Source organism: Pomacea canaliculata, linkage group LG8 (assembly GCF_003073045.1).
Source record: "Pomacea canaliculata isolate SZHN2017 linkage group LG8, ASM307304v1, whole genome shotgun sequence".
In the NCBI taxonomy this organism is placed as follows: Eukaryota; Metazoa; Mollusca; class Gastropoda; order Architaenioglossa; family Ampullariidae; genus Pomacea; species Pomacea canaliculata.
In genome coordinates this window covers 27,026,593-27,038,805 of record NC_037597.1, presented here as the reverse complement: position 1 = coordinate 27,038,805, position 12,213 = coordinate 27,026,593, and the positions used below count along the sequence as shown (strand labels likewise).

General features: G+C 49.3%; 1 protein-coding gene across 1 annotated transcript in view; it reads right to left on the bottom strand.

The window, feature by feature from the left end:
* The window catches only part of LOC112570643 (E3 ubiquitin-protein ligase TRIM9-like), a 90,682-nt gene extending 81,871 nt beyond the window's left edge, over positions 1–8,811 (bottom strand). Inside the window, 2 exon segments of the mRNA XM_025249184.1 lie at positions 7,035–7,107; positions 7,109–8,811. Coding sequence (XP_025104969.1) covers positions 7,035–7,107; positions 7,109–7,812 — 777 coding nt within the window. The 5' untranslated portion in view covers positions 7,813–8,811.
* Between the last annotated feature and the right edge of the window lie 3,402 nt (positions 8,812–12,213).

Here is a 12,213-nt window from a genome sequence, read left to right as displayed (position 1 = left end):
CTGTCTGCGCTGGTTTGCATGAAAAACAAAGAAAGAAGAAAACTTTTGCAAGAAGTACCTGGTCTCATCAACTTCCTAACGATCACATCATTGACTGGGGAAGGAAACAGGAGTACCCAAAGACATCTAACCGACTGCCGGCTCTGCGAATACGTTTAACATACAGAGTATCCCAAGACGAGATCTGAACCCTGGGCCACGGGTTGTAACCACCACACCACCTTCGCTGGCGATGATTCATGATGGCGGCATACTAATATAATAAAGACATTTTGTTGTTTAACGATCGTTTGATGTGTGTGAAATTGTTTTTAAGTGGTGGCGGTAAAAACGAGAGAATATTGATAAATATTGATGCACACAGAGCATTCTTCCAACTGTAGCTCTGTAAGTTGATTGAACCGTGAACCCTCGAGAACTCAGTTGCCCGGGCAATGACGAGTTCGCCTCGACCATTGTTTCTCCTCCTGGTAAGACTGCTTGTCTTGCTGCTGAAGACAAATCCGCTGCGAGCATCGACACGCCTGGCGGTAAGACTCTGCAGGTTGGCGACACGGCTCGGTGGCCGCCTCGTGACACGTTCACGCTCTGTGGCTCTCGCAGGTCTTTGTGTCGAGGACAAGGCGCACAACGGAACCTGGGCCGCGTGCCCGTCGCACGACATTAGTCATAGCGCGTGGTATCGACCATGACGGCCATCTGGAAAAAAAAAAAAAAGCACGTGGGTGCATCTCCCCGTCTGGGGTTGGGCTTCGCGGAGCCTTGAGGCTGCGGTAGCTGCGGCGGAGACGAAGCCATCAGCTGTTCTTAACGCTGACGACGATAGCACGCCTCGCACTAATCAGCCTGCCGCCATCGCCACCGACGTCCGCATCTTCCTCCCTGCGGCGACCCTGAGGTCGATACTCGCTCCACTCCCCCGTCCTCCCACTCAGTGCAAGGACATGGGGGGACTGGAGGACGTGTTGCTCGGTTTCTCCTCCCGTTGGTCTTCTTCTGCAGACGCGGGTGCTCGGGTATGTTTGATCAGCCGCGTCTGGCCGTGTCTTAGGTGGTTACAAAGCCAGCTGACCTATGACCTTCTACAGGGATGGAACTGTGATCACAGTGTTAAAGTGACATTCTCTCTACCCACCGCTAACTCTTCTCCCTTTCTCATCTAAGTCTGCACATAACACAAACATGACAACATGATATATTGTTGAATTATTTTCTAGATATTTTTAGTAACGTGGGGAAACAAAGTAAGTATTGTAACGATACAATGTGTAATGTAACATGTAATGATATCAGTAATATGTTTATTACAGGAAACACAAAGTGTCCGTCTCGTCTTTTTTCACATCTGTATCCACTTTTCAGTTCTTCCAAGACAGAACCGCAAAAGGCGTTTGGCAGGTCTGGGTGGCCGAGTGCGGCTGGCATTACACGGCGATGAACAGGGTGGGTTGAGAGGAGGACAGGGGGTTGTGGGGTGTGGAGGGCGAGGGAGGAGGAGGAGTATTATGATGGCACAGTACTTCGTCACGCGCAGAGTCAAGCAGCGTGAAAGTGAAAGCCGCTTCTATCACACTCCGGGAGCGAGGCTGCGAAAGCTGGCGACTGCAGGAGATGCCAGACCAGCACGTGCTACATCCGCAAGTCACGTGCTCTGTCGGGCTCCTTGAGTGCGGACACGAGGGCGATGAAAGCCAACCTCCCTTACTCCTCCTTCTCTCGGAATCTCACACCTAACGGTGTAATCTGGTTATTATTTACTGGAAACTGGACCGTGAGGCTTTTTCTTATCGTCTTGTATCACTTATCACACGGGTCACATCTGAAACAGTCTTCACAAACACGTCAGCAACAGAACCTTCCTATGTGTACCCCTCCCTATGTTGTTTGGGTGGGTCGTTCGGAGGACTCTCTGGCCTTTTCCACATGAGTTTGGCACAAGACGAGGATGCGAGTTACGAGACAATACGCGGAATGTTGGAGTATTACACGGGTGTACGCTAGTTGGCAAAGACACCAGACGAAGGAATGTTCTGAATGGGATGGCGTGAGCGTGTAGCCACAGAACAAATAAAAACTAGGACATTCCGTCACCAGATGCACGTGCGTTCTGGAAGCTACTAACCCACCCAACTCTACTGAAGCCGCTTTTACTACCAAGCGCGTCCACCCCATTTCACTCACAATATTAATTAAACCTTTATCTTTTAATTTCTTAGTAGTTCCTGTGTGATGGGGTGGTTGGCAGCAATCGTGTTTGTCCGTTTAACTGATACCCGTTTGTGTGTGTGTTCGGGGTGAATAATGCCGCCAAAGCACTTTGGTACGGGGTGTAGTAGGTTCGTGACAAGCGGTTTTTACAGACCTCAGCGCCGGTGGGTGGGAAGCTCGGGAAGGCTTGTATCGTTGGACCATCTCCCAGACTGGCTGACGATAAGCCACTGAACGTGCTTTTGTCGCACCGAGCGGCGAGGACCGAGGGGTGGCCGAGTGCAGACGACATGTGACGTGCAACACCTACAGGCTGACCCCGCTAACCCTTCCCACACCTCCACCGCAACTCTCCACTCCCATCCTCCTTCTCAAGTTCCTCCTTCAGCACCGGCACGGGTACAGTGCCAGCGATCAAAGTGGGAAAGGTGGTGTTAGTGAGGTCGGTTCCTCACCCCCATTACCGGCTTTTTTGCAACAATAACAAAAACCTGTTTTACTTTCTAACTGCGTCCTCCCGCTTGCACGCGTGGCGCGCGCACACGCAGACACACAAGGGGGGATGCTCACATCCTCCGTTTGACAGGCTGGCAGACAGAAAGACAGATGCTACCCGGACTCGCCCTGTCTTCTCGCGGTAATTGCTGTTCCATCCGTTGGCACAGTGAACCAGTCCCACCATCGCATAATAGCGCCCTCACTCGGAAGGACGCGCGAGCATGCTCTTAACGGTGTTTAAAAATTTAAACATACATCTGAATCCTCTCAAAGGAAAGACTCGCAAGGTAAAAACATTATCCTTGCCACCCTACCCCAGTCCCTCAAGAAAGCTCGCGCGTTTTAAAGCCACGTAATGAGACAGTGAGGGAGGGAAGACGAAAGTAAAAGATGGCCGTGGAATAATAGGGTTTGAAATGGACTCTGAATAGTACAAACACATCAAACTGAGTGCAGGGTGCGGACTGTTAAACCTAAACACGGGTACATGGTGCGAGCCACAGCAAACTCAATGAATTATTATAGTCAATACTTTGAAATATTAAGTGGTACAGTTGTAAGCTTCCCCTCCACATCTTCCCCACAAACCTCAGTGACACGTAGTGATCTCATTCGAGCGCATCTACCCGGTTAAAATCGTCGAGCTTTTTATCGGAGTGATCGACCCCATCCCACCCTCCACCTACCCCGACAGGAAAACAAAAACTTGTTTCGTTCCAAGCAATAGTGTTTGTACTGGCTGCTGAAGGTGAGCACTGGAGTGATGGAGGGCGGAGAGGACGAGACAAATCACGGGAGGACTGCACCCGACTTTACTCCTCACCCGGCGTCGCGTCGCTGCGCATTGTGCACGTTCACCGCCAGTCGCGTAGCGCGGCCCGCCATGCTATGAGAGCGATTCGCTCCGCACCAGCTCGCTATCAGCCTCCGTTCTCCATCCATCTCCCTCCCCATCTCTCTCTCTCACAGACAAAACTTTGTTTGTTCGTACTCTCATTGGATAAATATTCTTCTCAACTTCTCCCTTCCTACTGTGTGTTGGATGAAGCAGTCAGAAATGTTAATCAGAAGACAGACGGAAGGAGGGTTAACTTTAAAAAAAAAAAAAACATTTTCAATGCTTTCAGGAAAACACCTTTCCTCCCGCTCGACTTATGGTCGGTGTCCTCCCACTGCTGGTGTCTCCAGCGACTGCAACTTCAAACACCACATAAAGCACCTTCCGTGCCCCGCCGCCATTTTCACACCTCCTGATCGATCCCCAGCTCCGGACACGTTTTCTCCCCCCGCTAGGCAAAGGCGCACTGCGCATGCGTAATTGTCGGGATCGTGTTTACGTCATCGCCGAGCACTACAGGCCTTGCGATCGAATCCCTGGCTGGCTGGCTTGGTTTGATTGCCCGTATCGCAGACGACCAAAGCTTGTAGTGATGTGAGTGACCAGTCATCAATTAACGCCGATGCCATTTCCTCATTTCCTTCTTGGTCATAGTCGGAGGTTTATAGTCGCTTCTCACGAGACGACGACAAACCGCGATACTGGTAGCTGCAATGACTTAACGACCACCAGCAACCAAATTTAAACAAACATAAACCCTCGATAAACCCTTGAGCTCCATGTTATTTTTGCTGCCTGTTACAAGCAAACAAGAAAACCAGAATCTGTCAGGTCGACAGAAACTAGTCCTGAGGAGGTTCGAACACACGACACTTGGGTCACCAGGTCGTCGATGGTTTACATACGTGACCTCTTGATTCCTTATTTCGAGTATCTTGACTTGAGTTTACCTCTGATAGTTTCAGGTAAAAAACTGTTTTGCGTTCAAAGGTGAGTTTTACTTTGTCCAAAAAATCTTCTCACGAACCTGCACGCGCTTTTCACGGTTCGAAATCTTTGACCTGGTGGTGACTAAGCACGTGAGAAAATCTTTGCACGGCGAATTTTCCGGCAATTTTCCACGATTACCGGCTTCCCCTGTGAAGTGGTTTACAAGCACGCTCGAGTATCTGGTTGGGTCCCTCCCGTCTCCCTCCCTTGTTGGTAAACATCAATACTTGCATCCGCACTGACATGGGCGGAGAACTGCAAGCATCGGGGTCACGGCGAGAACCCAAGATGCGTTCGATGTGACTTCACGGGGTGTAACACACGAAAGGTCACGTGAAATGGCAGATGAATAGACACTGATCACAGAATAGATAATGAAAGTGATAAGCAGGTAGTCTGAGCCGGGAAAGTAGTTCTGTCTGGTCGCTTTGGGAGGAGGATGGGTGTTGTCATCAATATACACCGACGGATGAGGATTCTAGTAAAACAACAACTAGACGGAGTTATCAGTTATTATGTCTCCGGTGATCAAACAAATGATTGAAATGTTGTTACAATGACAACTGTAACGAGTATCATTCATTCACTAAGCCAGAGAGTAACAAATCCCCGGATTATTCGGAAAAGTTTTTTCCTGCGAGAAAATCTTTCCCTCGCGTGTCTTCCGTGACTCGCGTGCGTTAGGCCCTCTCCTCCTCTCCTCCGCTCCTCCGCTCCACCCCACAGCCTCCTAACAATTTCCTCTCTTCCACAATCATTTTGCTGGCTGTAGCATTACGCAACTTTTTAACTTCTTCCTTCCTCCAACTTTCTCTTTACCCCCTCCCACTCCGTTTGTTGTGCGCTACCTCCGTCCCTTCCTTACACTGAAGGCGAGGCTTTCCTCCCTCGGACCCTCCGCTGTAACAACTGCAAGTATTGTGCGATAAGATCGAGCAACAACGGCAAAGCTCGGTTGCAGGTGCACAGCTGTTGTGGGGGAGACAAAGCAGGTAAAGCACCGTGAACAGTTTCACAACCTTTGTGCTTGACGGGGAGATGGGTGGTAGCGGTGGTGGTTGTGCTGGTGTTGATGGTGGCGGTGGTGTCATAACGCGAGGACCACATACAAGTGTTGCGGCATCTCGCGGAGGGGGAGGACAACCATCTTTACGCGGGTGGTTGGAGGGAAACAAAGATGAATGGCCGGAGTGTGAGTGGAGTGCTTAAAGACATCAGTCCGGTCATCTTCAACTGTAATCATTGTCGACCTTGAATAAACTGAATAAACACTTTTTTTTTACATTCTGATATAACTGTTTGGAGGTGCATGCTGGTCGTTGACACACACACACTCGGTCACTCAATGAGATTATCGAGGTCGGACCGTCCCTATAACGACCTCAGGATTTTATTTAAAATAAATACTTCACGCCCAAAACTGTTGTGGTCCCTAAAGTGCACGCGCAGGAACACAAGGAACTGTGACACAAGTCCCCTGGGTGTGCAATATTGGGTTAACCCGCTTGTATTGCATCACCTGTACGGAATAACTTCATAAGGCAGACAAACTCTCAAATGTCTGACTCTGAAGCTGAATTATTCATCAATTATTATTTGTTTTACAGCTGCAGGAGCAGGACTTGTTGCAGCTGTATGAATAATTTGCAATGTTTGATCATGAATGACCGTTAATACCTGACGTGCCAACGATGACAGGATTAAAGGGGTTAACTGCCGACAGCAGGCATCCGACTGGTGCAGAGCCTGGCGACTGTTTGACCCGAGTTCTGCAGGGTGGACACATGGAGACCTTCCACCCTACGACCACCGCCACCCGTGCTACCAGATATATTCTCTGCGGCATGTGAAAATATTGAACAGATTTTACAACATGAATGACACAACCATCGAATATCACACGTGAGACTGGCGGTTAATGGATTCACACCCGCTGTACATCTGTACACACATCTCACACCCACCCCACACCCCACATTGACACGTGCATCGAGGCTGAAAACATCCTGTTTTTACTCATTTCGGATCAAGCTCTAACAAAACAGCAAAACAAGGGGCACTGGCACCCTGGTGCAACGGAGGGGCTTCAAACACGGAGAGCGCATTAGTCTCTCAGCCGCTGCCTCCATCACGCGGAGGTTTGATTGAACAGACATCACGTGCACTGCTCGGGGCAACACTTCTCGTTGGCCGGACAGATGGCTGCATTACACCACGCAAGACTCGGAAGAGTGAGGAGCAACCATATATATATATTTTTAGTTTATTGTACACGACGATGGACAAACAAGAAGTCTCGACATGTCCAACCAATGATCTTTAGACAGATGAAGAGATGGCATTCATATGTATACAGTGTCCTACTGATGACAGGTCATAGGGCAACCTTGGCCTCAGGGTATTTTCTCCAGTAAGACATTCAGTGGACTCATTTGTTCTTATTCCTATTCACACTTACAGGACACTGCTACCACAAGGTTAGTTCAGGACAAGGTCTTACCTTCTGACTCTTGGCCATGGAGGCCAGGGGCTGCGCCTCGTGGTTCATGTGGCGACCGTCGGAGGCACAGGTTGCACACCGGCAGGCGGCAGCTGATGCAGTACATGGCCAGTAACTCCGTGGGATGCTCGTGACACTTCAAGTCCTTGGCCGCCTTGCGCTTGCGCATCATGTTACCCTGGGTGGGGTCCACCAAGTTGTGCTTGGTCAGCGCCCCTTTAGCCGGGTGGTGGGCATCACGACAGGCATCACAGTAAAAAATCTCGCACTGCGCGCACATGCTGGTGGCCGTGACAGCCACGTGACCCTGATCCGTACACTTGTCGCACTTGGAGTCCACCTTCTTGCGGTTCTGGTACTTCTCCACGATGGTCTCCAGGGCGCGGTTGGTGGGCAGAGACAGGGCGCCATTCTCCTCTAGGAACACCAGCCGTTGGCACACGCAGCAGCGGATGGCCCAGGAGCACGACTGCAGCGACTGCAGGAAGATGTTGGCCACGCTGGGGGTCCCCACGTAGCTGGACGGCCGGCTGTTGCACACCACCCCGCTGTCCGTCTCGCTGACGATGCTCAGCTTGTCGATGTCGGGGAAGTCCAGAAGCGAGATCTGGTCGCTGGGCACCGGGGTGCCGTCCTCCAGGGTGGTCTGCGGGAGGTGGTTGGAGGCTGGCTCCTGCAGTGACAGCGCGCACGCGACGCACATGGAGTGAGAGCATGGCAGGAGGACAGGCTTGGTGTAGGTCCTCCGACACACCGGACACTTCAGCTCCTCATCCATGTCGCCTCAATATCCTGGACCACGAAATCTCAGGGTCCGAGCAAAAGTGAACCTCTTCCCCTCCAGCGACAGGGGGACAAACTTCGTCCCACAACCTAAGCACCCAGCCCTATCTTTAGCCGCATGGCCACTACCACCGGACAAGTGTCCATCTTGATCCCCCAAACTCAACCCTGCATGCAAATGTTAGGGTCAAATGTCCGACAACAAACCACAAAATTCACTTTTTGTCGAAGCTCGCACTTTTCGTTTCACGCAGAAAAACAATCCACGATAAATCCAGTGTGAAATCTGCAAATTGTATAATTCCGGTTTTTAAACAGTTAAATTTTTAATTACAGAAGAATGAAGAAAACAAACCTGCACTACTCACTTTTCACGAGAAGAAAATCAAATCAGACGAGAGAAATGAAAACACAGTAAGTTGTTCGTCCTCAGTGACAACAATCCATGTTTCCTCGCACGATGATCACACGACACTTAGTGTTAACGGTTGCAATAAATCCCAGTGGCAGCACATTAAATCCAATCCAGAATTTTGAAGAACAAATCTCCAGTTGCTGAGATGTCTTCACACACGAGCCCCCGAGCGCCCGCTACCACGACGACAGGCTTCAAGTGGCGAGGTCCAGCGGTCCCCCCCACCCCGAAAAAAAAACCCGCCCCACGACTCTCCAGAGGCTCGCTCTCACGCGCGGTGTCCGTGCAGCCTGGCCGCCTAGCCACTCACCTTGCACGCTGGTGTTGTGGCGACTGATGGATGTCCTCCCCGGATCCTCGTCTCTCCCCCTCGGCGCGCGCTCCCTTGGCCTGCCTGCGCGTGGGGCGCGCGCGCGCGTGGCTTGTTGTACCGCGGGCCCGGCACCCGCCGCTGTACCGCCGGCCTGTTTGTAAACATCACTCCACGTGGGGAGGGACCACCGGGAGACGGGGAACGCAGGGACAGACCGGCGTGCAAACACTTGACACACACATGCAGGCGCATATACTGTATTCCTTCTTTTATTCTATCTCGGACTGGCAAGGGGAAGTGGGGGTAAGGGGGTAGATGATTAAGGTTATATCACGGCAAGGCAGTCAGCATTGCAAGCAGATAACATGCACGGAAAGAAAAGTGTAGCCGAGACGAGATCTGAACCCACGACAACCAACCCTCACTGTGTTGATGACAGGCGCTAACCCTGACGCCACCGGGGCTCCCAAGTAGAGAAAGAAAATGCTGACAACACGAAATCGTCCTTGTTTACTGTTGGTTTTATCGGGTGGGATGGGGAATGGTGTACAGAGAAAACTCCTCTACTTAACACCCACCAGTGACGGTAGAAACTAATTTACCAAAAACTTATCAAAACACTTGATGACTGGGATTGGGACAACAAGACTTCTTCTCTTGTCGTTGACTTGCTTGTTGTTTTCTTATTTACTACTTCTTTCTTTCTCTCATTTATGCCATCAGCCCACTTGTCTGCAGTCTTGTGTACCGGGTGGGCTCCCCTCGGGTGTCTGCCACAGAGCGGCGGCCCGTTGTTTATTTTCTTGTCGCACTTTGCTTATTTACGCCGTCGCCTGCCAATTATTGAATCGAACCGCCTGCCTCCGTCACCGCAGCTGTGCACAACGACCCGACAACCTCACAACTCCGCACGTGCATTCACAGTCTTGTAGATGCTGTCGCAGACGAGGGTGTGTGGAGGAGAGAGAGGAGGGGACTAGGTTCTGCACATGCAGACTTGACTTTCAGAATTCTGTGATGGTGCCACAGGGTGGTGGGTGGGGTGGGGCAGGGGAAGTAGTTAGGTAATCAACGACAGGAACATCAAATAAGAAAATTAATGATGCTACATGGTTATTATGGAATGGGATAATTTCTGTGTAACATAGCAACCTTCTTCGATCATTTGATATCCAGGCATTGCCGGCGTGCACCTAGGAACTGACGACGACGACGACGACGACGATCATGTATTTGCAAACTTTACATTAAAGATGCAATTTTTTCTTTCAAGAATGTATGATCTCTCTCCCTTTTTGTTTTGCAATATGTGTGCATGTGTGTGTGTACACGCGCTAGGGAAAGAGAAATAATACACGAGAAACAGAGAAGATACATTATTTATCAGTCAAGCTGGTATTTAGTAATTTGTTTACAGCTTACTGCACCGAACCTAAGCCCCAGCCTCCCAGGACATATTGATACCTACCATCACAACTCTTATCGGACCTGACATCTCGCACAGTAGATATTCTGCTATTTACGGAGAAGACACGTGCAGGACCCATTTCAAAATATTCCCCGACACAACCTGAGCCGCCATTGAAACATATTTTTACATGTGAACAGCTGAAGGCCGAGATGAAGCGGTCGCCATGCTGCTGAGTGCGAGGCCAGGATGGAGATGCCAGGGGATGTAAAGGGATGCTCTCTTGTGTTTGCTCACCAAACACTGGTACAACCTCCCGACACAGATGACGGCGCAGGAAGTGGGGCCGCCCCTGGTGGTGGAGCCGTACTTACGCCAGATAAGGTTTGGGACTCGCTGCTTATCTCGGAGCTGTCTCGGCGAATAGCGCTAATCTAACAACCACGGCCTCGACAAAACAAGAAAGACCGAATTATGGAGCTGGAGAGAACGGGGAAGTGCAGCCATTGGGTTAATTGGGTGTCTCCTCCTCTTTCCTTCTCTCTCTCTGAGTGTTCAACAGCCCTCAGCTTACATCCCCAGGTTAGGGTGGTTATAAAAGGTTCCATGCTTTTATTTCTTTTAAATTAATTGCGTGCTTGTCCGTGTAAGTGAGCGTATGTAGGAAGTCTGGGAGAAAGTTCCATTTATTACATTTTCTATAGCTTATTTTTGTGAGATCGAGTAAAGTAGGAGTGGCAAAAATAAAGGACGCTGACATGGGTCTTAATTACATAAAATCATCTCAGCCGCCAATCAAAGAGAGAGAGAGAGGAAGAAAGAAAGCAGTTATCTCCCTTATTAAGCCCCACCGCACGAGCCCCGAGCTGACGTCACACGCCATTAAGCACAACAAATCCACATTAACTCCAAACACACGCCAAAGCTCGACACTAAACAGTAGGCGATGCAGTCAGTGATTGAGAGACAAATACAGTCGGCAGCTAGCGGGGAACAAATGATGTGGAAGCAACATCATAATGAACACAAACATAACGGCCGTGGTGTGTGGTCAGGGTGGGGGGAACGGGGTGGGGAGTGGGTGGGAGACCGCTGCCTGTGCTGCTTATGTACAACATCATCTGTATCAAGGAGGGATAAAATTCTTTCCTCCATTGAGCTTCAGCTGTCTTTCTATTCACCAGTTTATGTGCCCGTGTGTTTGTGTGTGAAAGAGTTAAAGTTTGCTTCTCTCTTAGAACCTCAAAGACTAAAAGACTACCGACTGTATGTATGTATGAAACACTTTTTCTTTCGACCACCATGTTTTTATTCATTCTTTCCTTCTTTATAGGGCAAGCTAAAAGGTCCAGAGAACAAACAAGGTGATTAGGACATACAAGGAGGTAATGTTCTTGTCACATGAATAAACAGATTCATCAAGAGCTGGTAGTTATCAGATCAGACGAGGGTGAGAGAGAGACGGGTTCCTTGACAATTTCAAATGATAGACTAAGGTTCCATCACCATGGTTACGAGCCAGTGGAGCCTGGTGTTAACGAGGTGTGACGGGTGGGATAAGAGCTGCATCATTGCACAGACTGTCGACTGGTCAAGGTTGTTGGTAATGTAGTAACTTATTTTGATAACCTCAACTATGTGCAATCATGTTATTAAGTGTTTACCACTGAGTCTCTAAAAGTAACCGGAGCCTGAAGCCAGTCGCAGAAAACATTTCTAACTTTAAACACTTTTTAAGCCTCGCATCTATTGAAACACTTTTTATAATAAGCTTCTAAATGCACTGCACAACATACATCAAAATCATTTTAAGAAAGATAAAACTGTTTAACACAGACTTCCGCTCCCATCAGCACGCGCGTGTGTAAAACTGATTGTTCCCATGGAATAACAGTAACGAAAACAAACAAACAAACAAACAATTAGAGCAAAAATACTGGATAGGATTGATTATTCATCAAATTCAAGACTCGCATAGCAAATAAAATGGAGTGTGGCCGAGGTGGCGAGCTTAGTGAGTTGGGCGAAATAGAAAAAAGCACAAAATGTAAATAAGTCCACAGGCCAACTCGACCACGACCAGCAGACGACGAGTGCGATGAGACGATTCAGCCATTGCCCTCGACGAAAGAAATTCTCGTGCAGAAATAATAAAGTAATGCACATGAGTGCATTTGGCATTGAAATATAAACAATATCGACATTTAATACAAGACGATCGATCAACACGTATCCAGTCACAATTTTTTGAGTACACACA